This window comes from Prinia subflava, chromosome 2 (genome assembly GCF_021018805.1).
Source record: "Prinia subflava isolate CZ2003 ecotype Zambia chromosome 2, Cam_Psub_1.2, whole genome shotgun sequence".
Taxonomy (NCBI): domain Eukaryota; kingdom Metazoa; phylum Chordata; class Aves; order Passeriformes; family Cisticolidae; genus Prinia; species Prinia subflava.
Window position 1 is genome coordinate 105,534,041 of NC_086248.1, and position 27,764 is coordinate 105,561,804.

Sequence of the window (27,764 nt, forward strand, 5' to 3'; positions counted from 1 at the left end):
CGGCGTTCTCTCCGCAGAACCGAACCTGTTTCCCTCCACGCTGGTGCTGCCGGCGGCGCTGGGAGCCCTGTCCAGCCCGAGCCAGCTATTCCCGGGCTGCCCGCCGCTGCACCCGCCGGCGGCGGGCCCGGCCAAGCAGGACGTGCTGTCCCCGTGCTGGCTGCACGGCTCCCCGCCGCCCGCCGCCCTGCTCGGCTCCCACCCGCACGGCGCCTTCTCCGCCGAGCCCCAGCACAGCGCCGCGGGCAGCGCCTCCCTGCCGGCCTTCCACGACAGCGCCCTGGCCTGGCCCGACGAGAAGGATCCGGGCTTCTTCCCGACCTACAGCGGCACGAACGGGCTGGGGGCCGAGGCGGTGTCGGCCGAGCTGCAGAGCCTCCCCGGCGGCGCCGCCTCCGGCGCCGGCATGGTGGGCATGGACACGGACGACATGAACTGCAGCAGCTTCAGCCTGGAGAAGTTCAGCGCCGTGCTGAGCGCGGGCAGCCACCGGCAGCAGCTGCAGCTGCCCCCGGCCGGGGCCGGCACGGGCAGCGGGGCCGCCGCGTTCGCCTCGCAGCCCGGCCTGGCCCACCCCGCGTACAGCTTCCTGGAGCAGGAGGTGCTGAGTGAACCCAGACTGTCCAGCGGCCACCAGGGCAGCCTGGCTGACAGCCAGTTCTATGACGCCGACGGTGTCCACACTGACGAGCTCTATCAGTCCTACCCCTTCGATAACATTTTACAGAGCTATAACCCGTGAGCCGGCGCTGGGTACGTAGAGCTCCCGGGGTGCTGCTGCGTGGAGAGGAGTAATTTACCCTTCTGGAGTCCCTGCTTTCTCTTTCAGAATGTTGCTGTGCAAGTTTCATGATCTAACTTAAAGGTTATTTATTGCAGCCCGTAGTGGTGCCCGTGAAGAGGGAGGTGGGAGTAGGGTTTGGGGTTTCTGGGCCCTCGGAAGTGCCTTGTAGACGTGTTTTTGCACTGCTGGAAGTGGGAACTGTTAACACTTTAAAGCTTCCTTACCTTTGGGGACTGTAAAAGCTGGCATCTTCAGAAGGGTTAAAATTTCAAATACTTCACAGGGTTAAAGTTGTTTTGAAATAGCCATTCTTGCTATAGAAATTAAATTTTGATAGGACAGAAATTGGAGGAAAAACCCTGCTCGTGAGCACTCTAGTTCAGTCTCATCTAATGAATGACATCTGACTTCTGCTCAACTTACTTGAAAGGTTTAGGTTTTTAAACCCCTTTCTATAAATTTTCTTCTCCTAAAATGAGAACATGTATTGATTTTCCACGCTGTCACCACACTCCATTTGCTTTGAAGGCAAATTTACTCGTAAATTTTTTTTAATGACTATGTCATTGTTAGATATATTTAAAAAGACCGGAAGGTTTGAGTTTTTAAATAGTCCAGCTCTGTTGTAAAGGCAATCACTGCACAAGAGAAGGAACAGAAAGTGAGGACTTGTCTGCACTTCAGCCAGAGTGCACTATTTTAAAAGCCATGCCCCTTTTGCTTTAGGATGAAGCTGTTAATGCTTTGCAAGCTGTGCGAGTGTGTAGCTGCGATGTGAGTGAGGTCTGGAAAGGCAGAAATCTCTGGAGCTGAAGTATCCACTTCCTTTCCTCAGGTATCCTGGCAGTTTCCTGCTATGCGAGGGACTGCTTCAAAGAAGGCTCAGGTCCTGCCTCCCTAGCATCACCCCCTCACAAGAGGGCAAAGCCAGAGCCTGCCTCGGTGCAGCCTCACCTCTATTAACAACTTTTAAAGCCATTTCAGTCAGTACTAATTAAAAACACTCCTCTGTCCTCTGTATCACGAACCAGAACTTCTTCCCTCCCACTTGGTTCCCAGTCTTCGCTCTTAGCCTGAGCAGGAGCTGTTCCTGCTGGAGGTAACTGGCTGGGTAAGACACTCTGGCCTTGGCTACTTTATTACACTGTTATTTTTAAACAAGCAACACCGAGAAATGTCTGAGTATTTATTAAGTGACACAGCTGCTCTTTAGTGCAGCTAAGGCTTAAAAGTCTCCGCTGTCACCTGTTGGTGACGAAAAACTGCACCATGAGAGCAGCAACAAAAAAAAGCAATAAATGCCCAAAGCCCACGCCCCCAAATCAAAAAAGCCACTTGAGGTGTAGAGTTGTACACAAGGAAAGGTGCTCCAGAACCCCTCTGTGGCTTACAGGAAAGCAGGAATCCATTGCACAGGGAGCACTCCGGTGCTGTTGCTGGAATTCCATCACACAGGCCTGACAGTCAGGTGAACTTTGGAAACTGCTTCCCCTGACTGCAGTGCACAACAAAATGAATTGATTCTCCCCGTTTTAAAGCAATTTTTTCTCACTTCTGCACCTCTCCTCCACCCTTAAGCAATAGAAAGACCAAAGAAATACACAGAAATTTACTCAAAGAAATATACATAAAGTTTGAAACGCGTTGTTTATTCAGTTTTTTTTTGAAGTTCTCAGTTTTAAGTATATTAAGTGTAAACATTTTCATGTAAAATGTAAACATGAATTTTACTCACTTCATAGAAAGCTCTTTATAGTACAATTTGTTTCTACTGTATAATTAAATATTTTCAAAGTTCTGTTTACCTTTGTAAACGAGTTGGTTTGCTAATTAAAAAAAAACTGGTTTACCAAGTGCTCAGCTTCTGCAACCTCCTCGGCTTTGTGACATCCCTCACCACGGGAAAGGCAGGGAAAAGGGACAAGGTAGGTTATTGGTTGCTTATCCTGGGGTTTTTTGGGGTATTTTCTGTTCCCTCTTGCTGGTGGTCACTATAAAACCTCAAAGCACGTGAGGGCTCATCTGCCTCAGCAGGTTTTGTGGCAGAGCTGTTGGGTTTTTAGGCAGAGGGGACAAGGGCACAGGTGCTTTTGGCTGAGCTGTGCTGCTAGTGCAGCTTTCTCCGGGGCCAGCTGAGCTGATGCAAAACCAAAACACAGGAGGGAGGCATTAGAGGGCTTGGGCTGGGGTAATACAGGATGAAATCTGGCCCTCACAAAACACCCAGCTTGAGCACTCACAAAAATCCTCCTAAAAATCAGGCGAAAGCCCAAGTCCAACATGAATATTATTGCTGCACCATTCAGTACATGAGGTTCCGAAACTGGGCTGGAAACAAAGCTCAGAGGCCCAGATTACGTTTCTCAGTTTCATATTTGCACGTGATGGGTGCCCAGGCACTGCCTCAAGAGTTCAGGGATATCTGCATATCAGCTCCACCCCCCGTTCGGATACTTCCCATTTATCATAAACAGCCTGGGAATTTTGGGAGGAGCGCTCTGCCTCTCTGTCCCAGAGAGGAGCCCAGACTCAGCACACTGAGGGTCATCTTCATGGCCCTGTTTATCCTGGATTCTGCCTGGGACCCCATGTGCAGCAGGAGCTGCAGAGGGAAGAGCCTCCTGTGTCCTTGGCATTATTGCAGCAGCCCTTTCCCTCTCCCCCTTTTGGCTCCCTTTCCCCTCGGAACAGCTCTTCCCATGCCTGTTGTGTCCAGAGAGCACAGTCTTGTTGACATTTTTTTCCCTTGTAGCTTTGGAATTTATAAATCACATTTTAGCTCACTGTGAGTTTTAAGAAATCATACAGATATGAAATTCTCTTTTGTTTTCTGAATTCAGTTTCTCTGGTTTTCCATCATTAATGACATTTCCTTCCTAGCTGCAGATTATTATCTGAGAACTACTCATGGAATCCGTTGGTCATAAGAGCTTTAATATTAATATCAAAAATAATACTGCTGTCTGAATCAAATTTTTGTGTTAGAAGAACAGGAGTTTCTGAATTACTTATATTACAGACACAAGTTTTGACAGCCCAGCACAGGCAGAGCCTTAATGGAGCTCCTTAAAAATGTATTTATTTAACACTTCTAGAGCCTGCAGCTCAAGCTGTCGTGGAACTGTTCTAGCACCACTGAGTTCAAGGGAAGACATCCCAGTCATCCTCCCTGTCCCCAGACAATGGTTTGTCGTGGCAAATGTTACGCTCTTTATTCCCAAAATGTTAACACAGAGCTCTGAAATTCCAAACCTTGGTTTCTTGTTGATAGTTTAGCTCCCTTCTGTACTTCAGGGAAGCACCTCCCTAATGAATTAACATGATACAGGTATAAAAAATGACTTCCTAAAGATGTAGGTGGTGCTTAGTAAGAAACATTAAAAATAACCAAAGAAAACCTCAGATCTGCCCTATTCCAGGCAACTTCCTAGGCTGTGTTCAACTCTTCCAGGCATCCACCCAAGGTGAGGTACAAGAAAAAATGTATTATGCTGCTAAATCACAGCTTTTTATCTCTCTCTCTCGATACCAGCATCCTGTGGTACCTTTTGTTTTTGTCTGCACTCTGACATTCTTGGTATTCCTATTTTTCTTTAGATTCCCACCATGCACCCCTGCCAGTTCCCAGTCTTTCTATACATTGTGACTCACTGGGGAATTCCTACTCACGAGGGCTGATGAGACCTCAACTCTTGTTTCTAGGAAGCATCCCCAATGTTTTTAAATGAGAAAAACTTGGTTTTCAGTGCAAAGTTCTCCTCTGAAAACTTTTTTTACCCTTTGAAAAGCACTCTGAGAGACAAATTTGTTCATCTCTACTGCCACTGACCAAAACAGAGTCAGTGTCTCAGGGAAACTTTGCTGCAGGCACTGTCCTGCTGGCTGCAGTCTCCCTGGCTTTTGGGATTTCCTGCAGGAACTGCCCACAAAAAGTTGGGACTGGGTTTCAGATAACTCAGTGTTACGTGCACCCACACAAGGAAAGCTGTAGTATCCAATATAAAAAGAGTTTAAAATAAAATCTGGCTTGATAGAGGGTTATATACACTGGCTCCCCAAAACCTTTTTATGTACAGAAGAAATAAAAGTAAGGCTAGAGATTGAACCAACACTACCTGGTCCAGTGTGTGTAAAGTGGAGCCCAAGGGTATCCTTTGGCAGATCAACATGATCCACATGTCCCAGGGACACCCTTGGCACCCAGGCTGGAACGCTGCACAGTGTCTGGTCACCAGCTGCTGCCAAGGAGCTGCTGCTTCCTCATCCCAGCTCCAGAAGTTAATCAGCCAGGCTTGGAGGCCAGTCAACATCAACAGACTAGAAAAGCAGAGGGGGAAAAGAAAGGCAGCAGAGTTGGTGTTTTACAGATACCAAAAGAATCACAACTCCTTTTGCTACTATTTGGCAGCATCACTCTGTTGGGCTGCATTTGCAAAGCAGTGGGAAATGTCTCCTGTGGTAAGGAATGTTGATCCACATGGAAAGCATCTCACCAGGGCAACTCCTCCCCCAGGAAAGACAAACAGCAACCAGCTTACTTCTACATCCAGCTCCAGGATGTCAGCAGTTCTGTTCAGAAGGGACCCAATGTTGGGCTTTGTTCTCCCAAAGTCTCCGTGCACAAACTCTTTAATGTAGCTGGAAATACTGGCTAAGGAGAGGTGGATTCCACACCAAAGAAATCAGAAGGGGGGGGAAGTGGTTTTTTTTTACTCCTAAGTAATTTCTTAGGTAATATCCTGTTAAGCCCATACCTATCTTTAGGAGAGCACACAGTCCTGGCTTCTGACTCTGGTGCCAAAAACTGCACTGCCGACCTTTATTTTGTTTCATTCCAAACTGAGTAGTGGCTTTAGGACAACACTGTAACTTGTATGTAGCAGCGATCTCCAATCTGTACTGAAGTGCATTAAATATTGTGGAAAAGGTCACCTTTGGAGCCGAAAAGTTTTCAGTTACATTTCAGTTAAATTAGAAAAAGCTGAAATGTATTTTAACCAGCACATTTTTATATCTGTCACATACTTAATGAAAACTCCAATGTGCATTTGTGACCTAAAAGCAAATATCGTGCAGCGCCACCACTGCGGGAGGGCGGGGCTTTCAAAAGGCCGCATCCACCCGGGCAGGAAGCTCCCCATTATCCCAGTCAGTGCCACCAGGAGGCTGCCTGGCAGCTGCCCCGTGTCAGGGCACCAAGGATACGTCCCTGCCTGCGTTTTGAGGTGCAGGCGGAAGTGGTGCTCGTCGATGTACTCGGATTTCATGGTGTGGATGAGCCGGCAGCGCACGGCCAGAGGCCGCCGGTGCAGCACCCGCAGAGGGGTCTTCTGGTCCAGCTTTAATTCCTGGGACAAGAAGGGACCAAAACCATGAGGAAGGAAATGTGCAAATGCTGCACAGATTGTAGGAATAGTGTGTGTTGTTAACCAGTCCCATTTTTTTTGTCTCGTGTTCTGGTAGCTAAGCAATCTCAAGGCAAGACTGGTTTATTCCAAGTTTATCAAAGGAAAAAGGACAGCCCTCTCAGAGGCCAGAGGAGGCCTCACATGAACACAAACTAATGGAATCACAAATACAGAGGAATAACCTTGAAATCTCCATAGCCCTTTGCTGGAATGACTCCAGGATTTTGCAGCTCACTCAGAGCCTCGGGGCAATCAGAAAAAAAAAATCCCACCCACAAAATGCTTTGTCTAAACTACAGCCAACCCCCTAGATATAAAAGTGAGGGGGAAAAACCTTAAATGAGATTAGATCTCAGGACAGTCTTTTCAAAAGTTCATTCCCAATCCCTTTCCCAAAGGAGAGGCAGCAGTTTGAAAGGCAACTTCTCAGGAGCAAGGGAAGCTAAAGGAAGAACTTCCCAACACTTGTCTGCCTGAGCTGTAATGGCTTTGAGAGTGAGCTCATGGAAAACTCCTGTAGGAAATGGTGCAACACACCAACAACTGAACCCACTTCTCCCTCAGGCCAATATCTAGAGCAAGTTCTCATTCCTGCCCATGCTGAGCCTTCCTGAGGCCTCTTTGCACTCTGACATTTCCACCTGCAAATTGTTGCAGCTGTGGGAGAATGGCTTCAGAGCAGAATAAAAAAGCTTTTCTGCTCCTTTCACTTACACAGGACACTATCTAAAGTAAAAAAGGGGTGCAGAGCCAGACTTCCTGCTCTCCCAGGATTTGGTCTCCTGGAAGGTGAACTTTACACAAGGAATTGTTGTCTCTGCTAACAGCCAAGCCCCCTGTCCTGCTGGAGTGACTGGTGAAGGAAGGAAGGGTGGTATGGAAGTCCCTAAGCTGAGAGAAACCCTGATTTAAAAAAAAAACAACAAAATCAAGCACAGAGCAAGAGACAAGCCCATGGATGGCCTGTATTTAGTTCTTCCCTAGGGCACCAGGGCAGGTACTGTTTAAATGAGCAACAAGAGCTCGTGCTACCTTGATATCATCTAGGAACGCGATGTCTTCTCTCTGTATTGCTTTGTCTGTCCATATCAAGGCACTGTAGGTCTTTGTCTTCTCCTCCTCACCTTCCTTCATACGACTAATTGCCTCTCTAAACAAAAGAAATTAATTACTCACTTAACATAAGCATAATTATACAAGGCTGTGAGCAAGAACACTTCCCAGCTCCCCGAGTGTCATTTTGAAATCCCTCGCCGGTGACAATACACACTGACCTGGTGACAAGCTGTAAATCTCGAACCTGTATTTTGTCTGAAGAGTCATTAATTGCCTGTGATATTTAAAAAAAGCAATCAGTTAGCAAAGCTGCAGGGTTGGAGGGGCAGCGAGTGCTCTGAGTTCCGTGAGCTGCCCGTGATTTACCTGCTGTAGCCTCCTCATCTCCTCAGCAGTGAAATGGATCCTGCGAGGATTCACCAGCTCGATCGCAAAAGGCCTTCCTGGCAACAGGCACAAAACACAAAAACATGTTGTTCTGAATTAATGCTGCACTTACACAGCAAGGCTGCAAGGTGTGAAGACTGTCTGCTGTTACACAAACTGGGAGAGGACTGGCGGACTGAGGGCTGGAGCATCAGATGCAAGAGAAGAAACAAGGGACTTTTTTTTGGCTACTAAACCCCAGTATCAGCAATAAGTGCAAATTATGACTTCCCAGAAGACATCTTGTACAAGTCCGTGCTAATTAAAAAATAAAATAAGAAAAAAAGCTAATTAGCTTATTTTCTGTCACCTACAGCAATGCCCAGGTGCACGGCAATGTTAAATCCCACTCCCTCAGCTCAACATCTGTTGCCAGAGTTGTAACTCTGTGCTCAGGGCCAAGACAATCCCCAGCACAAGCCATGCCAAGAATCACACTACAAATCAGACAGCTACTGAAACACAGAACTGTTCATTTTTACTTTTCCTTTCCTTCCTCCCTTGGCTACAGCAGCTTCAGTATGTTGGAAAGCAGCTGACCTTTATAAGGGACTCAAGTTCAAAAAGAAAACAAGGCTTCCCCCGTCCATAGTCACAGTGAGGGAATTAGAAGGATCCAGCAGAAAAGAAGAGAGGAATCAGTCTGACATAAATGCCTTAAAAGCAGGGAGTGAATAAATAAAATAAAATACTTGTAACTAACTATGCCTTTTCATGCAGCCAAGGCCAGTGAAGAAGGGCTCCTGTTTCAAGCTGGTTTTATGAAGCTGCTTGGTCTTTGGGAATAAATATCTAAATTTCACTGAAATGGTTCTGAGATAAAATTCCAAAGCCTGTCACACTGTTGGCATTCAGCAGGAGCTGTAGGAGGAGCTCCACGCACCCATTTCATCTCTGTGTTTCACAAGGGGTCTTCCAAGCCTTACCATTGCCTAGTGTCCTTACATCCACATCTTCTCTTCCAGAGGAACTAAAATTAAAGCCTGTAACAGATTTGAACAAGGCAGGTGAGCTTTTATTTTACATTCATAAGAGACTCTACAGCTTTTAAAAGGTGAAACATTTTCTTTCTAAACTTGTTTGCAAAATCGACTTCAAATCTACTTTATAAACTGGAGCCTGCACTTCACAAACTGTGGGAATTCCTATTTATTCCCAAGTTTCTTGAAGAGCACTCCCAATTCCTCGGCCTGAATGAGACTGCTACAACCAGACTAACATCTCCACTGGGAGGGGAGGAGGGGGGAAGTAGCAGGGTTTTTTCCAAACTAATATTTAATGCAATTTTTCCTTGGGCCTTCTATGTCTCTAATTCCACATCTGTTAGATGACAAATGATGGGCAGTGATAATTTCATCTGGCTAATCCCTGGTAAAGAATTTGGCTTGTGGAACTTTATGCACTGAGGAAAATAAATGAATTGAGGTAAGTAACATGAAGGGGTGGAAAGCCAGGCAGATCCTATGAAATAAATCCTGTCCCTGTGACAAAAATCTTCTTGGTACAAGTCATTTTATGAATTACCAGCTGTTAAGAAGTCTGGTTAAGCAAAAACACTACCACATGAAACCAGCATATTTGCATCATCAGATCCACCAAAGAGCTGCTTTAGCAGGATAAAAGGATCTAATTACTCCCAGATCACAGCTAAATAAAGTTGACAAGCTTTAACTTGGAAGGAAACAAGAGGGATGAAGAAACATTTTTTTTTCCATTATACTCCCACATTAAGCGGATAGCTACCAAGAAAAAATCTTCTAGTAGTGAGGAAAACTATGTATGGTAGGAGAACCCCTAAATACTTACTGTCTGCCTTGAATTCTGCCATTAGGTGCTCTGAAATTAATTCTTCCACTGAAGATTCCAGCTTCCGCTCCCCGTCAATAATCCAGGGAGTCTGAGGTAAATTCCTGGAATATTTGTTGTATCTCCCTGTAAAAGACAACCACGGTACTTCTAATTATTCTACAACCATAAGTGAAAGCTGCAATTGTTGCACAGCACACTGAACTTCATGGGAGCTTTGTGTAAATAAATTGACAGGCTCGAGCTTGTGTCATGGCAGGAGCATCCCACCAGCACTGCGAAACACACGTGGCTACATCCAGGAGAGTGGCAGTAGCCAGGATGGCCACTTAGGCTGCACTTGGAGAGCCTGTGGCTGCAGTCCTGCCTCCAGGAATCATCCTCCTGTATGGAATAATCCAGGCTCCAAGCCAATTCTGCTATTGTCTGAGGGCTTAAGAAAAGAAACCCAAACTGAAATGCTTTGGCTCACTATGAGGAACATCATGCAAGGAGTAAAAAGTCCAAATAATACAGGAGGAGGAATGGCAGGAACCTTGAGGAGGTGCCAAGTAAAGAGATTGGCATCTTTGGATGGTCTCAGTGATGTTTTCATGGCACCTCCGTGACAGGTTATAACCAAAGAACAAGCCTGACATGCATGATCAATGTGAGTCTTTTAATGGACAGGTTTGATAAGAACTGAAAATATTTGCAAAGCAAGGAAATAATTCATAAAGGCCAAGCAGCAATCCCCTGCTTCATCTGCTTCCAACTTGAAGCCTTGCAAAGAGAAAATACAAAGAGTTCAGAGTAGCTCTGTGCATTACTTTGGGCCTCTGACATCTCAGGGGTTGGGGTTTCTTATCATATTTTCCTATCTCGAACAATGTTTCCTTTTTGCAGTTTGCGCAGCAGAAAAAGCCACACAAACAAATGGGGAAACTGAGTAACACAGTTTCACTGGGTCAAAGAATGAAAGTAGGATGACTCATCATTCAGATACGGCCTCACACTGCTGAATTCTCTTTCCATAAAATGGAAAAAGGAGAAAAAGGTTTGCTATTTTTTTTCCTCCCAGCTCCCATTCTAATAATTTTAACTTTTGATCTGAACAAGAGTAGGTTTAAAAAAACAGAAGATGTTTCTTAGTTTGACAGTTCCTGAATCCTTAAAAAAGGTTGGGGTGGGAAGTGATCGCTAAAAGGTAAGGTCAAGAGGACAATGTTGTGCTTACAAATTCAGATCCCATCTCATTTATTAAAAGCAAAATACCTACCCTGTACTCAATAAATTCTATTCTGGATTTAGTTCTTCAAAATTAAACACCTGCCTGGATTGGTTTTTTATTTTCTTGGAGCAAGATACAAACCATAAATGACAAGACCAGTATTAAATGACAGGCAGAAAGCAAACCCTCTGTTCTGCTCTTCATACTGTTGAATTCCAATAAAATTATCCAATAAAACAAAATAAAACAGTCTGTTTGGAAAAACCTAAAAGGAACTGGGTATCTTGGAGTCACAAAAATGCACATCTAACTGTCTAATCAGTAATTAAAAATAAGGAACGGTTATATGTAGAACATGGACTACCCTGCCATTCACTGTCGCACTTTTTCATTTTCCATTTCCTTACATTCAGGATTTTTATCATCACAGTATGTTGGATTTAAATTACAGGCTGGGTTCTCTTTAATAATAATCAGTTTGCATGTATTTAAATAAGTTGTTCATACAAAGGACAAGAAAAATGGCAGATACTCTGGCAGGGAGATGATAAAAAAGTTCAATCATCTCAACTCAGTAACACCCAAGTGTTGCTGCACTACCTGTCTCGCTCAAATCTTTATAAATCCCATTAAGATTTGCAGTTTGGGATGGGATAATATGCAGAGAAATCCAGATGGTAAAAACCTCTGAATCCAAATCAAAACCCAAGGAAGTGAACAGCACTGCTGGGAGCTTGCTGGTGTGGAGTTGCCTTTCCCAAACCGTTATTCTGAGGGGATCTGTAATTTCTAACTTTTGACAAAATAATATCTTCAGCAAAGGTCAAATATATTTTTTCCCCTTTCAAACCACTCCTGGATAAAGCTGGATTTGTTTCTTTGCTCCTTACACTTCATTACAGGAATTAACAAACGGCAAGAATCCCCTGGGTCTCAGGGCAGTGTTACAAAGTTCTCTTCAGCACAACACAGCAGCAAAGACATGGATCACTTTACCAGCCACAAAAACTGCACCATTATTGCACTGAACTTCCAGAGCATCACAGAGGTTCTTTGGTGAACTTGGGGGACATGGAAAATGCCTGTATGAGGATAAAAACAGAGTAAAACATCAGCACTGCCAGAAGATGATGGAGCATCAGCAGAGCAGTAAAAAGTGCCTGTTCTTGGCCTCCCACTGTGTGTGACTTTTACCATATTAACAGCACTTGCTGTTTTCTTGAAACTCAACTCCTAACATTTTGGAAATATGGGAATTTTTCTTGTGAAAGGAAGCTTACCTTACAAACTCTAAAGTTCAAAATAATCCTTTCAACTAAAAGATCAGGAGTCATTTTCTATTGCCAGAAAGAAAACACGTTTTAACCAGTAAAGCAACAGAATTTAAACAATCAGAAGTTCTTTTAAAGCTACCCTACCTCTACTTACACAATGAATATTCTCCTCCCCTCCCTAATTCTACACAAAATCACAGTACTAAGAAATAGTTTCAGTATATACTTACTTGAGAAAATCCTCTTCTTTTATCTTCTCCAGGGCTTTTATAACTGCCATTCTGGTGAAAACAGACTGCACAGTGAAATAAAACAGTGAGTCAAGAACTGAGAAAAGCAAAGAAAGGATATGCCCGAGGAAGAAAAAAATGCACTGAAACTTACAATGTGTAGTTCTGTCACTGCTCACTTGGAAGCCCAGGTCCAAATTTGCAAGGCAGTTTAAAACCAGAATCCTAAATCCCTGAACAGAAACCTAAACCAGCTGCATTTTCAGGAGTTAAATACACCTAAGGCCAGCTTTTATGTCAGTGACAGCAGGCAGGCAGTTCTGCTGAAAATAAGCCTGTTGAGTAGGAATCTGTTTCTGAAGTTCAGAAGTTGACTGATTGTCAGAACTGAGGGCTCTGAACGGTGGGGCTGGGCAGTTCCTCCCGAGGAAAGCAAGCAGCAGCTTCCCACTGCCAAGCTGCAGCAAAAGCAGCAATGCCAGTGCAGCAGGAGCTGACTGCCAAGCTCTGGGCACAGCCAGCTGCTGCTGGGCTCACTCCAGCGAGAATTTACCTTCCTGGGACAGGAGGAGCAAGAGTTATAACAGCTGAGGTGAAATCCTGCTCGAGGGAGGCTGAGGACAGGAGAAGGTCTCTAAATGAACCTTCTAATCAAGCATGGTCAGGTCTTGAAATGCACCTGGGATGGAGCCTGCACCCCCTCTCTCCACAGCCTGCTCCACTCTCAGTTTCCTCAAGGTAAAATGTTTTCTCTTTCCTCTGACCTTCTCATTCCAACGTATTCCCGCTGTGTCTCATCCTTCCACCACGCTCTGGGCAGACCAGCCTGGCTCCCTGCTCTCAATGATCTCTCCTGGCACTAGGAGAAGATTCAGCTGGATGCTCCCCAAAGCCCTCACCAAGAACCTTGAAGAAGTCCAGGTTCCTCAGCCTCCCCTCCCATGTGCTCCAGCGCTGGGACTGCCCTGATGGCTGTCTGCTGAATTTTCAATTTATTGGTGTCTTTCTTGCAAACTGGACTGGGGATTTGGGGAAAAAAGTACATATACTAGGTCACTGTTTGGGACAATTCAAGTCCTGGCTCTAGAGAGCTCCTGGGTGTCTTCAGGAAAGCTGCTCTTTCTCCTTCTAAGCATAAATTAGAGATAATAGCACCTCCCTTCCTCATATAGCAGAGGAGCAGGAAAGCCCTGAAAGCAGCAGCAGGTTTGAATAACTATCTACAGAGACAGCACAGACATTTTCCATCAGAAGCCAGTTTTTACACCACTTCTCTGATTAACACAGCCCTTGAAGCCCAGGCTCTTTGTGAGGACAAACCTCTGACAGCTCTTCAGAGCTGGTATTTTTCTTTAAATTCCCCTACATTTTGTTGCCTGTGTGGATTTAACAGCCAGGCGCTGCTGGTTTAGCTCCTTATGTGGGATTTCCCCCCTTTTAAAGGACAGCAATGCAGCAAGCAGCGAGTTACAACAATACAACCCGGCTACAAAAAGAGTGGCGTTTATTGGTCAGGTGGAGTAGACTCAGCAGAATTCCAGGGCCAGACTCTGCCTCTGCCAAACGCTGGCAGACTCTTCACCAGAAAGAATAAAAGGTCTTGCAATGGCTTCTGACAGGAGTTACTTGTTCTCCCTCTGATCACATCAACTGTCCCACTCGTATCCGCTTCCCTCCAACTGGTTTTTTATCCTCGCACGTTCCCTTTTCCATCAATGGCTGTGTGCGTGCTCAGGGTCTGCAACAAGTGGCAAGGTCCCTTTTCTTTCCCCCCCTCTCCAGAGGCACACAGGATAAAGCCATCCTGCATGTATCCTGCCTTTCATTCAGATCAGACACATGGAAACTGCAGTGTGATCGTTTTCCTTTCGGCTGCCGAGTCTCATCTTCACAATGTGACTTATCTGAACTGCTTCACCCACAGAGAGCTCGAGGATCATCTTTTATGCTACTTTTAATGCATGACAATCAAATTCCTAGATCTTAAGGGAGGTATTTACAGAGAACCTTCCTAAAATTAGGGCCTTTAGACAGCCTGGAAAATGAATGACCTAAAGAAAAGCATCAAGCTCTTGGTTTTCCTAAGCTGAGAATTGCGATGTGAATAAAAGAGACAACTTTATTTTTAGACAATTGAAAACTAGAGAGCTTTTTGATGAAGGAAAAGCAGACATTGAGCACTGACTGAATACCCAGGTAAGTTGTAGGTACTGCTGTGGCATTCTGAATGTCAGAGCAGAAATACAATGATGAGATCTTACCTGTTTGTTCTTCGCTGGTTTGAAACAGTCTGGGCAGGCTGTGGCTCTAAACACAGAAACGAAAATTAGCTGCTCCTCTTACAGAGAAAGAAATAAACAGACAGATTCACAAGCGCAGCATGTAAATGGTTTTTGTACCCATACATGCAGTGTCTCACTTCCACAGCTTAGCTCAGAGCAGATTTTCAAATTCCCTTTATCCTAAACCACGAATGGTGCAAGATGTGCATTGCTTGATCCAGAGAAATCATGGACAAAGCTCTGCTCTTCCGCTCTCACCAACACCGTGTCTCAGATTTGAGATGGGATGGAAAAGCACACAAGTTTAGCTTTCAGTCTTTTCCAATCCTTCTCAATAAAAGTCATGATTAATATTTTAAGTTCTAGGCAAGATTTGCTGACACCTTGAAATCTATACTTGCCGCTCTTAGACAACGGCCACTACAAACCTGAGATTCAAATTGTCCCTTCTGGAGAGGAAAATTCAATTTCCCACTGAAAAAGTAACCCCAGGTGTTCACCACCACTTGTGCTTTGCCTGTTTGAAAGGAAACTATTGGCTGTTTCACGAAAGTGAAAGCCAAGTCAGTGAAACACCTCTTCTGAGTAGAGGAAGTTGCTGTTCCTATCACTGCATTTCTATGTATGCAGTCAGAGATGTTTTCTGGATTTCTGTGTATGCAGTCAGAGATATTTCTGACCTCCAACCCAATTTATCATTTCTTGCTGGTGCTTTTCAACACCTCTGTAACTCTTTCAGACTCTAAGGAAGCAGGTTTTGTTGTTTCTACACAAACAACTTCTCTGGCCAGTCTGTGACCCAAGGGAATGCAAACTCCCTCTTCCAAAATTGCAGTATCACCTTACCCTTAAATATGAATTGACAAGAGCCAATTCAATCTTCCACGTCAAACCACGGGCCATTCCAGTACACCCACCTCCATACAACTGGGTAAGCACAGGTGAGAAACTGCAGATGCCATGCTTGGAAATCCAATCCAAAAGCACACCTGGAGTTCTCCAGGTTGAGACAGTCCTCCTTTGCTTCCACAGAAACCATGACTGTCACCACTACTGTGATAATCCCCAAATTTACCGTATTTATGTGAAAACCAATGCACTGCCTCAGGATGTGCCCAGAGTCAGCCGCTCACACAGGCAGAATGCCTTGGCACCTCAGGAACTGCTGTGTAATTAAATGAGGTGATGTGCTGTTACTTCAGAAAGTGTCTCAAACCTTAATTGCTGTTTAAGTGTGCTACAAAGAAAGGGCAAAAAAGGGATATCATCAGGTCACATGGAATAAAGCCGAGTAATTGGAATTTGGAATGGAACTTCTTTGCAGCTTTCACCCCTACAGCTGCTCTGCTTGGAGCAGTAACACTGGCACCATAACAAGTTCAACAGCAATATTACTGAAATGCCAGAAAAAGCAGGGGAGGATGAGTACAAAATACCAGTGAAGAGGTTTTGGAGGAAGGAAGTAAAATTAAATAAATTAGAGCAAAAGGGTGCAGGATACAGAACACTTCAGTTCTTTACAGGATTGCAGGAACCACTATTTAGAACTGTAGTTTGGCTTTACAATTTCCTCCCTCTTTTGCCCCATCTTGAAGAAGGTGAAAGGGAAAGATATTCAGCAAACACTGGTAATAATTGTTCCTAACACTGGTTCCTTCCCAAACTTCCACTCCCTCATCCCTCACCTCAAGACAAAAAAAAAGATGCAGTTGTGAAAAACCAAGAAGGTGGTGGATTGAGCACTCAAAGATCACTCATTGCCAGAAAAGAGATCAGGAAATAAAAAAAGGCTGCAAGAGAAATCTCCAGTCTCAAGAAATGAATTCACGTTTCAACAGAGACATCTCTGCTGAGCCTCCTTCTAGGCTAAGATTTAACTTGCAGTAGGTGCAGATTAACTGAGTGAAACTTTCGGTTCTCCAGGAAGCATCAACAAACAGGAAGAGTGACCCTAATTTTCCAGAATATACTACAGCTAGATTTTGAGAAATCAGATTAAATGGCAGCTAAATTCACAGAACTATTTTGCTTCTCTGTGTACAGCAGGCGCCCTACTGGGCCAGGCCAGAGGCGGTGGGTAGTGGCCAGGGAATTTCTCTTTGTTTTCATCAACCAGCTACACTGGATTAACTCACTTCAAAGCCTTTCCTCCTGTCCATGTGTCCTACAGGAGCAGGAAAACTTAGGTATGACCTCAAAAGATTCCCCCACCTGCAATTACATGGTTCAAAATTTTAAAAGTGATACAGGGAATGACTTTGAGGAGGGCTGAAATTGAAGAACTTATCTGAATGCTCTCCTTCCAGTTCAAATCAGAATTCCAGATGATTTTTGATGGTTTTTTTAGATTGGCTTTAAAGAGCAGAATTAACCAGAGATGGTGTAACTTCAAGCTCTGCAACTTCATGTGGATATGAGGAAATCTAGATGCAGGCCACATTCTAGTTTATAAACACTGCATATTATGCTCTGTAACAATCCAAACCAACAATGTTGCACAACATTTAGATAAAGATCTTTTGTTACTTATAGAAAAACTTACAGGAAATGGCACTCCTCCTCTGTTTCTGGGTGAGCAAAGACCACGCTAACTTCAAACAGACTCTAAATTAAAAGAAAAAAGAACAAGGAGGTGGTAATAGTTTTTTAAACAACCAGGGAGGATATTCTCAAGCACCCACCCGTATTGTAGTTTTAGGAAAACAGTAAAGACAAAAGAGACAGTAAGCCATTTACTTATGTTTAAAGACATTAGAAGGTGTGCCAGGGCAGCATTTGCCTTTCTGAAGTCAGCACAGATGATGTGAGAGCACTTCAGAGCCGTGAGTGACCTGCACTGGTCCCATCCTGTGCAGGGCCCGGGCAGAGGCAGCCACGGCTCAAAGCCTATTACGGTCACTAAACCCCAGAGCCCTCCCAGGAGTGCAATAAAGATAAAAACCCTGCAGTAGTCACCACTGTAAAATTTTGTCAGGGGCTTCCTTTGCAATGCCTGCATGGCCTTGGGGCAAAGCAAGGCAACACGTCCTGGTGGATTGACAGCTAGCCCAGGAACTCGGTGTAATCTCAGCTCTTCCCCCAATTCCCTCTCTGGCCTTGGGCAAACAACACTCATTACTTCTGTTACTCAGATACCAGAACACCTCAGGAGGTTGAAAAGCCTGGCTAATATTCAAGTGCCTTGTAGATAAAGGGCACTAGAAAAACAACTTCTGTGGTACAGGGATGTCTGGAGTGGCTCCGTGCCTAAGCGGCGTGGAGCTTTTGCTGACTTTTGGTTTGTAAGAAGTTTGTTTCTTCCTGGACCATCTTCAGAGGAACTGAGTGGGTTTTTTCCTTCAGTAAGACAAAAGGGATGCTTTCAATTAGCATTCCTGGGGAAACACAGCCTGTAATTATTATGGAGGCTGCCAAATCAACATAAAGACTAAGTGAATCTAGTGCTGGGGTCAGTGCTATGGCTGGTGACAGGTAAAACCTACAGACAGTCACAACTGCAGAAAATTTACATTCCAGGCAATTCAGTGTGCTTCTGAATTTGGCAACAGCTGATTGCCATGTTTAGTCAATGCCTTTCAGGAAGATTTTAAGGATATTAATCAGAATCTGCAAGTTGAAAATAGTTTGAAAAAAACATTTCTATTGCCTACTTAGAGATATTGCAGGTCCCAACAAGGCCATTTCTAGTGTTCATTAAAGTGAACAAGGACCAGTCTTTTCTCTTCCAGTACATTTCAGAAATTTATTTTATCCCCAGAATCCGAACAACTGAGCTCCCAGAGCAGTAGCAAGTGTTGGCAGTGACAGGAGTGCAGGGAAGAAATGTGTGAGCTTTCCTCAGCCTCTGCAAAACAGGGATCCTGGAATAGGAGACAACTGGGAAAGTCTCATTAACAAAAGCAGGACGGCAGCACAAGAGATTCAGCACAAGCCTGTGGTGGTCTCAGAAGATGCAATGATCTGTGTGTACAAAAACAAACACTGGGCCCCTCAGGACTCTCACTTGGCTAAATCTCTGGCTAAAAGAACTTCCCCCCAGCTCTTCTCTAGGAGCCACTCAACTTGTTTCTCTCTTAATAAGGAAAAAAGGATAGATTTTTATTTCCCCACCGTGTGTATAAGTGTATAAATACACACACATAAACACGTATGAAAAAAGAATGAAGAAGCCAAGAAAAAAGTGCTATTTATACAAGACCTTTCCATCAGCAGGAACACCCAACTCTTCTGACAGCTGGGGATGAATAATCCACTTGTAAGCTTCCTTCAGCTGAACGATGTCATCCTTAGCCAAGGGAAGGCCCAGATTTCTGAATCACAAAGAAATAGTAACTTGCACAAGGGTCTGTCAAAAATAGATCCATGACATACCATATTTCAAGAGGAACTTAAGTAACTACTGCCAAGTAAAACAGATTCAGTTTTTTCCCTGTGCACTGAGGAAACTGATGCCAGAACTTCCTGGGAGATCAAAAGTTGCAAGAGTCTTTCCAGAGCCTGCCCAGAGAAAAGCTGAGAGAGAGAGATGCATTTCAAACTACTTGTCTGGGAACTTAGAGAGCAAAAGAGACAAGAAACTCCAAGGAAGGTCAAACCAGGTGAAAAAGCAAAAACAAAATACATAAAACCCAGCTGCCACCTTATTCTTTGTAAGCATCAGGTAAACTGGACTATAAAAATCAACATTTATATAGAGAGATGGTGTCTGTATGAAGAGTTCTTGTCAGACTGACACACAGCAAAAGCAATGGCTCACCTCATCTGCTGCTTCACCCCCAGCCAAGCAGCACGCTGCAGGTCACCAGCCATGCCCAGGGAAAAGAGAGGAAAAAATAAAAGCAAGTGAAATTCAGGCTTAGAACTCCCAACAATCTGAGAGAGTCTGTGAAAAAGAACTGTTTTAAAAACTCATGACTAAAAGGAAGTATCAGGAATTTAGCTTTTGCTTCAGAAGTGGAAAGATGGAATTGATGGGAGTTTTTATTTCTAAAACATCCCTTTGCCCTTCACCTCAAATCCTATCTGGCTTAAAAAAAAAAAAAAAGAGGTATCATTAAACACTTTGAAACTTGTTATTAATACTGTAACTACAAAAAGAACTTAAGTCATCAGTTATCTACCATACAGAGCAATGAAAAAAATAAAGTGTCTAAACGAATGGTATATGAAAACTGATTGACATAAATAATTAAAACCCCAAATTCAGCTATCATCCATAATAAAAAACAATGGAATAAAAAATATACTTGGTCTTCTGGTAATCACAGAATTGCCCCCTTATTTAAAACACACCACTTAGTTTAGGTGGCTAGGTTAAATACGGACAAGGCAAGGAACAGAAGGAATAATTCTAGAAATCAGAGGGAGCTTTTAGTACGCTTGAGTTCACTAACAGTTAGTAGAAAGAGAGAAACTTCCCTCAGAACTTCTTGCAATGAAGCACAACAACATTTTCAGTTCTCCTCTACTAACAACAACTACAAAATACATTACAACAGGCAGGCTGCAGGCTTTTAAATCCCTTCCCCATCTTTTATTTTTCATTTACATAAAGAATAACCTCCCCCAAACTCTGCTGAAAGAATCCCTGTGCATTATCAAGGAAATAATTCTAAGGAAGAGGTTTGAGAACAGGTCTCAAACTTCAGGAAGCAGGGCCAGGTTCACATGGATATCAGAAGGAACCACATCATAGATCCCTTTTCCATGCTGATAAGGAACTCAATCAACAAAAAAAGTCTATTATCTTTCATTTAGTACCTCTAAAAGAATGAGGGAACCCTAAAAACAGTGCTAGAAATTAAGAGGGAAGAGGAATGGTGGAGAGAGGACATGAACTTTTTTAGATCCATGCTACACAAACCCACACACTGCCAAACAAAACAAGTGTAGTTGTAGTGATGAAGTCCTGTTTGCTCAAATCCACTGTGATTCATTATCCTGCATTTGAAGACAGTATGAGTAAGCCTGCTTCCCTTGAAGTATATTGTAATCCTGTTTGCATAATAACCCAGATAAAACCATAAATAAAAATAGCTCCAATTGAAATTCCTTGAGCGTAGCTCTGAACTAGAGGATGTGATGAGCACAGAACTGGGCCTAGGAAGCTGCATTTGACAAATGCCAATTTACAAAGAAACCTCTCTCATGGCTTGATTTAGAGCACATGCAGGTTTGGAATGTTTGGGATTCAGGGGAAGGATAATCCCACTCCTATTCCCTGTTTTCTTGGGATAAAACTACAAAACTTCTGCATGGGAGCAGCTATGCTAAAATGAGACCACAGGTCCAATTTCATCCCCTCTCTCTTGACTTCCAAGCTGAAAGAGAATTAAAGAAATTACTTTTCCCCTTCGGATAAGGGGAAACAATAGATGAGGGTACTGCAAGCACAGAAGCCAAAAGATCCCAAATTCCAAACCGCATTCAACCACCAAGCCAGGCAAACCCCGTTACTGTCTCCCAGCTGAACATGGAGCAGGGGATCAGATCCCTCTACTCCGTAATTACTTCATGTTTGTGAAGTGGTTTGAAAATGAGAAATGCTCATTACAGAGCTGAAGCCTGCAGGGCAATGCTCAGCAGCAAATACGTCTCTGGAACACACCAGCCCAGGCACCGTATTGATATGAGCCGCAGGATATTGCTGTGGTGCTGTCTGAGGGAGCACAGTGGCAACAGTTGAAATACCATGTGCAATCCCAGGCACAGCATTGTTTCAGTGCATTAGAGAAGAGCTTGGAGATGGGGAATTCCAGGATGAGGCACAGGCAGCCCCACGGGGAGCAATGAGTACAGATGTTATTTGCATCAATGTCCTTGTAGCAAGCACCAGGATGATGGATCACGACTGAGACCACAGGCAGAGGCAGCAGTCACCCTTCTGAAGGGCACGACTCACTTCATATTCTAATAGAGCTGTCGACATAAACTCGGGACTCCTGTATTTATGATTTATTTCAATCAAATCTCCTCCTTGTGGAAGGAGGCAATTGCTTCCTTGCATCACAGATACAAATACTATGCAAATGTCGATTTTATGTCCCGCTCTTCTCCAGCTCCTCTCATACATTTTAGACTCGGCAGGATGACAACTGTCATAATTAAATGAGATGAAGGTAACACCGAAAGGCAGTTTCTGATTTTTTTTTTTTGTTAAAAAAGATGATGGGGAAAATCTGTGTGTCACACCAGAGGGCAGTGGGAGAGAGGCTGCCTTTGGGTGTTCTTTGATGATAGGATTCCACATGTTCGTACACAGCAGGTCAAAGAATTAAAAGCAGAATTTAACAAACAACCTCTTTTCAGCACAAAGCATGTTGAGATATTCTGATTTTGATATTTTCAGGCACTTTTACATACTGCATTGCTGGTTTTCTATGGCTGTAAACCATGTTCTCACTATTTATTTTTAAGTGATAAACAGATAGGAGGTAGATAAAGCCCCATAATTTTCCAAGTTCTTCCTCCATCACCAGCCCTTCTCACCCATGCAGTTGGAGCAAACAGCTGCTTTAGCATTCCTAAAGGAGGCACGGACCAGAAGGGACAGCAGAAACCTTTTAATCCAAACCTTCTCCCAGTCCAACTAGAAGTGCTTCCAAAGGGAACAAATCCCGTTCTGGAGCCTCCTACTCACTCATTTCACTCCATCTATTGATTTGTGGGCCCACAAAACAACTGTGAGCCCCTCGGCTGTCCCCAGCACCGCTGCTTTGCCGGAACACGAGCCCCAGGCGGCGAGGACATCCCTCACCCGAACTGCAATGCAACACCACCCTCTACCGAGGCTTCCAGCGAACGTCAGGGGCTCTTGGATCTCCTCGGCTCACAGCAGGCTTAAAGCTGCGGTAAAGCTTGGTAAAGCCTGACCTTCGTCTGGGAGCATCACAGGCATCCCAACACACACCTAGCCTGAAAGTGCTTTTGACAGACCTCATCTTCTGGAGGCACCAAAAACCGAAATGGGAATCAAGGAACCCAGCCAGAAAGGACAAAGCAAACACACCAACTATGCTCAATTTAAGATGGGAAGTAGAGAATCCTATGCTCCAGAAGACTTAGGAGTAGGATATTTGTCAGCTATTCTAGTGGCACTTGCCCAAGGTGCCACAACTAACAGCACAAATCAGCACTACACGTGCAGCAGATTATTTACCAAAGTGTGTGGGGGCAGAAGAGACCTCACCACAGCGTTACACAGAAATCCAACCATCCACACTTCCTTCTGTCATGTTCACTGCAGCTCCCACCACATCTTAACCACAGCAGGCATCTCTTGTACAGATTTCCATGTTGCCCTTTAAAACATCACTTTTGCATCACTTTTAGAACAGTAGTTTTGCATCATTTTATATCAGAAAGCAGAGGAAGACTGCAAAATATCTCACAACTAAGTGTATTTTCCCATCATTTAAAACGCTGAACACCTCAAGAGTTCATCCTCAAGTTCCTTCAGCTGCATTCTGCACTACCAATCATCATTTATCCCTGGAAAGGGACCCTCTGTGCAGTTCTGTCTCTAGAAAGATCCACAAAGCAGGGCTGGCATCTGCACCAAGGGCAACAATTCACTGAGGGTTTCAACAAACTCCTTTCAGGTCTTCAAATAGAAAGTAACTCCTGGGCTAACTGAAAACTGAAGTGACTCAGGCCCTTTATTGATTACAATAAAACTCACTCACAAGGAAGGGGAGAACAAACTTCACTTCCAGCATGGGCTTTGGGGGTTTTTTAAACAATAACAATTAAAAATCAAACCACCTCCAGCTCATACATTCCACAGTTACTTTCTTAAATATGTACTTAATTATTTAAGTTATTATTTAAGTTACTTACCTCCCTGACAGACAGCTGTGGGGGTAGTGACACAGAAAATACAAAACTGGTGAACTGGTAGTCAGCAGAATTCACTTTTTGGCACACCTGTAAGACAAGGAGCTTAACATGAAACCACAGCAATGGGACTGAGCTGGTAGCTTTTGTTCTAGAACAATCACTGTGAATTCATGTTAACACACACTCAGAGAGATACCCAACATACAAACCAGTGTAATCACTAACAACTTATTGCAATATAAGCTTTTCTGTCCTGTTAAAAAAAAAGTTATTAATCAACAGTACCCTTGGTGCTATGAAACAACCAAACTCACTCTTTTAAACTCACTATTAATGTATATTGAAATGTTAGGTGATATCAGCGTCTTAGATAAGGAAATTTATGTATCAAATAATGAAGTTTTGTGGTACCTTAGCAAATGCTGTCAGATTTTCCATTGCTACTGAAGAGAGTAGCTCTTAAATAAATCTTAGCAGTGGATTCTGTAAAAAGATACATATTCTGCCCATGGAAATCAAAAAGAAACAATTATGTTCTGCAACAACAGAAACTATGTACTATGCTTTCTGTCTAGTCCCATTTTTGATATGTTTCTGCTATTAAATCAAATCCTTTTCTATCAAAACTCTGTTAAATATCTCAGATGCCAGTGTTGAGTTTTCTAGCTCATATTTTGGTTTGTCACATTTGTCACAATGCAATTGCTCAGAGGTGGCATTTGCAGCACTCTGTGCCTACTTTCTCTCCTAACTCACATCTTCTCTATTATCCACAATCTGTTGCATCACCAAAATGCTTTCTTCTCCTGTGGTACTTCATAAAGACAGGTTCATGCTGTATTAGAAACACACAGTTCAGAGAACAGCACTTGATGGCTCCTCATTTGCCTGTCACATAAAAAAGTGAAGAGAGGTCACCAGTTCCACTGAGGCTTTACTTGAAAGCAGCTGAACCTCAGGTCATCTAAATTCATGTAACCACGTATCTGTTAGTCCTTCTCTTAGGAAAGTGTGCTCCCTGCAGTCATTCCATTGTAGTGCACTGGTATTTTTTTAAAAAGTACCACTATGACAAAGTCTGGGCAAAATTTGGCCCCACCACAGATGGAATTTCCCAGCTGCACAGGTGTGCAAACACTGCCCAGGAGCAGGATGGAATAGGATTCTGCCATCTACTTTTCATATCTTCAAAACAGGCAAATGTTTTGGCTTGTTGTCTGGTCTCTTTCTTTCAAAAGAAAGAGAAAATTTGAAAAAATAACAAAAAAACACGCAGTGTTTTCAGTCACCAGCTCCATCCTGTAGGCCCCAACATACACAAGTTCCAAAAAAGTACCCCAAAAGGCTAAAAGTTTACCTTTTTAACAAAGTCAGCCTCGCAGAACTCCTGGAGGATTCCCAAACACACGTTGCAAACCCTCCCAGCCGAGCTCTCCATGGCAGCGCTCCCATCCTCAGCCGAGGGGAGCTGCGGGACGGCTCCGTTGTGGTTCACATCATCAGCGCCTTCCTCCCTGTGTTCAAGTCTGATTCTCTTACAGGGTGGGTCAGCCACATCCACACAGACTGGGGCTGCTTCTTCCTGACTGCTCTTCAGAAATTCCTGCAGATCCTTCAGCAGGTCCTAACACAAACAGAAAAATCACACCGTGGTTGTTTGCTCCTCTTTAACAAATACAATTCCATAGGGCAGTGTTCCAGTTGAGGCTTAGCGTATGTAATTAACAACATGGAATTTATACCCAAAGACACCTTTAAGACACAACTCAACAGCTCCAAGCTGCATTTCTCTCAAAACAGAAATTTCCAGAGAAAATATCGCTGAATAGATTTGTTTATCATCCAAGAACGAAAACATTTTCCAGACCTGGCTTGCAGAAACACATTTATCTTTGCCCCATCACTATTCCACAAAAAGACACATTTAGTGCTTTCTTGTGATTTAGATTATGTTAGAATTTAATTCCCTCCACTCTGCTAGCCCAGGAAGAGAGTTGGCCACTGTAATAAAAAGAAAAGAGAGCAGACACAGGTGGGCATGAAATTAAGAGTAAGAACTTTGTATCAGGAGAGTAACATTCAAAAATTAAGAATTACCTGCATGTCTCTGATTCCTGGAAGGATAAGAGACAAGACATAGTTCAGGAAGAAAGATTCACTAAAAGGTTTTCAGTAAGGAAGACAGCAGTTACTGTGTGGTTGCAACTCAGAGGAAAATCAGGCAGAGATGCAAAAGGATAAAAAATGGCCCAATGAACGAACACTGCTCAAATAATTGATAAAAAATTGAAAAGGATAGGAAAGAAAGATGTTAAAAATGAACTGTGGAGAGTCTAAACTTAAGCAAAGATAAAACAAGACAGACACCAGCAGACACAAGCATAAAGACAGGAGATGAGAGCAAGCTAAGAAGGATGTCTAATAACACTGTGTTTCTCTGATTTAGCCTTAACCTTGCTCTGCAATTCTTCAGTTGCATCCTACCAATTCTGCCATTTCATGTAAATTTCCTTTACGTTAAAGGATAAAGCACAGTTTTCCATAACTCCTTCTCCTTTCCTTTTTCTTTCCAAAACAACAAAAAAGGACAAACCTTGTGTGAATGTCTATAGAGCATCTGTGATCCCACGCAGCAGAACCTCAAAATACATCGTGGGCAAGTGCCAGCGTTGAGTAGGAGCTGAACAATTGGCCTGTCCTTCTCTGTTAGTGAAGACATGCTGGGCAGATCTAAAATTCAGCACAGAGAAGTAAAAAGAAAAGCCTAGAACAAACACAGTTCAGCAATTCAATAATAAAAAGACTCAGCTGAGATTTAACTGCACCACATTTAGAGGAACTGGAATTTTTTTTTGTCCTCTAGAGAAAATGTGGGAGACACATTTGTTTTAAATCATAGACACAAGAGAAGTGGAAGACCAACCCAAAAAGAGCACTGACTGGAGGAAAAGCTTCTCTATTTCTTAGATTTTTTTCTAGAAAACCTGAACTCGTGTTCTGACAAGGGAATACTGAGCTTTTGTCCAGTTTTATCATGGATAAAGTCTTTGACATGCTAATCTTTCCAGAATGAAGGAGGGTGGAGCTCAGACATATTAAGGCAAATTTAAAATGGGAATTCCTCCTAAAATTCCAGTGACTAAAGAATCGGTGTGTTAAAATCACAAGGAAAAAAAAAAGAGCCTCAAGCCACCCCCTTTTGTCACACAAAGCTCCTCCAAATTTTTTAAGATTTATTTCCCTTCTCAATATAGGACTCAAGTTTTTGTGAGAAATCTCACAATGCTTTTTTTCACCCCCAAAATATCATGGCTAATTTGGTTTCATGTCATTCTCTCTGCCCAGAACTTTAGAAAAGATTTTTTGTTGTTGTTTGTTTTGTTTTGTTGTTTTGTTTTTTTGTTTGTTTGTGGTGTTTTGTTGTGGGTGGTTTTTTGTGGGGTTTTTTTTGGTGGGTTTTTTGTTTTGTTTTGGTTTGGTTTTTGCCCAAATTTTGTGAAAGGAATAGAACCCAGTATTCTTTTGGAAGAAGAGAGATTCCCAGTGAGGTGCTCACCATTACTGGACATGTAGGAAATCTCAGGAGGCAAATAAGGATAGGCACAGTTGTTTAGACCAAAGGTTTAATGAGTCCATTGTCACCCAAAGTGGGAATAAATTCAGCAAGGAATTCCACAGTACTAATGAACCACCTAATTTTGCTTTGGGCTTAGCTCCTGTAAGCACCATTTGATATTCTCCTAGTTCTTGTGTCCCAAGGGATGGATCTATCCATGTTCTCCATGCCAGCCACGGACACCTGCAATATCCAAACCTGCTCATGAGTACCTTGCACAGAAATACTTCAGCCATGGAAAACCTCCACGGCAAGGAAAAAGGGGTTAATTCAATGAATTTCGTTAGTCCTGGGTTTGGATGCTTTATGGTAAGTTGTAAAACCCAAGGGCTACCTGGAAAACCTCAAAGCTGCTTTTAAAGAGGAAAAGCAACCACGAACAAACACGCTTTTAGGTAACTGCAACTCAATTCACCTCCATGAGACTTCAATACTGGCACTGTGTGACACATAAGGGCAAACGTGGCAATATTCCTGATATTTGCTGGCAGTGCTGGGGGAGGAATCGGCGCCCCCGCTCCGGCCCAACACCTCCGGGCGGAGCTCAGAACCCCTCACATGTGAGGGGAGGGGGGGGGCTCAGGACCGCCGTTCCGGCTCCGTTCCCGCTCCATTCCCATTCCCGCTCGTATTCCTATTCAGGCTCCCGTTCCCATTCTCGCTCCCGTTCCCGTTCCCGTTCCCTCTCCCGGTCCCGCTCACCCCTCGCGCGGCGGCCCGCGGACCCGGCACAGGCCCGCTCAGCAGAGCAGCAGAGCGCATCGCTCGGCCGGAGCGCTGGGGCGCCGCGCCCGCAGGGCGGCTGGTGGAATAGCTCGGCGCTCCCGCGTGGCG

At 43.8% G+C, this 27,764-nt stretch overlaps 2 protein-coding genes across 4 annotated transcripts in view; one reads left to right on the top strand and one right to left on the bottom strand.

Annotated features, from left to right (window-relative positions):
- The window catches only part of REL (REL proto-oncogene, NF-kB subunit), a 40,106-nt gene extending 37,518 nt beyond the window's left edge, over positions 1–2,588 (top strand). For both annotated transcript variants that reach the window (XM_063391438.1, XM_063391439.1), the window contains one exon: positions 18–2,588. In XM_063391438.1, the coding sequence (XP_063247508.1) occupies positions 18–742 (725 nt within the window). In that variant the 3' untranslated portion in view covers positions 743–2,588. The remainder of the gene's footprint in view (positions 1–17) is intronic.
- Positions 2,418–27,750, bottom strand: PUS10 (pseudouridine synthase 10). Of its 2 annotated transcripts, none has more exons than XM_063391442.1 (18): positions 27,633–27,750; positions 25,908–26,044; positions 24,672–24,938; positions 23,315–23,401; positions 19,233–19,267; positions 18,675–18,786; positions 17,019–17,080; positions 14,456–14,501; positions 12,195–12,259; positions 11,687–11,772; positions 9,481–9,606; positions 8,601–8,657; positions 7,615–7,691; positions 7,467–7,522; positions 7,225–7,342; positions 5,990–6,132; positions 5,323–5,422; positions 2,418–5,101 (listed from the first exon to the last, which is right to left on the bottom strand). In XM_063391442.1, exons 2-18 carry the CDS (start codon positions 26,031–26,033, stop codon positions 5,063–5,065), a joined length of 1,602 nt encoding a protein of 533 aa, XP_063247512.1. In that variant the 5' UTR covers positions 26,034–26,044; positions 27,633–27,750; the 3' UTR covers positions 2,418–5,062. The 2 variants fall into 2 exon arrangements, with proteins under 2 accessions (XP_063247512.1, XP_063247510.1); XM_063391440.1 differs by lacking the exon at positions 27,633–27,750 and adding an exon at positions 27,346–27,624.
- Positions 27,751–27,764: the final 14 nt, after the last annotated feature.

What these genes read in the sequence shown, in the direction of transcription:
- PUS10 (XM_063391440.1), bottom strand. Translation starts at nt 27,382, where the DNA reads ATGTGTCACACAGTGCCAGTATTGAAGTCTCATGGAG. An exon ending in TGGTGCAGTTTTTGTGGCTG is followed by an intron (nt 9,607 to 11,686) that starts GTAAAGTGATCC and finishes TGTCTTTTACAG; the next exon opens with GGAGATACAACAAATATTCC. An exon ending in CTCAAAACGCAGGCAGGGAC is followed by an intron (nt 5,423 to 5,989) that starts GTATCCTTGGTG and finishes CAGTATTTCCAG; the next exon opens with CTACATTAAAGAGTTTGTGC.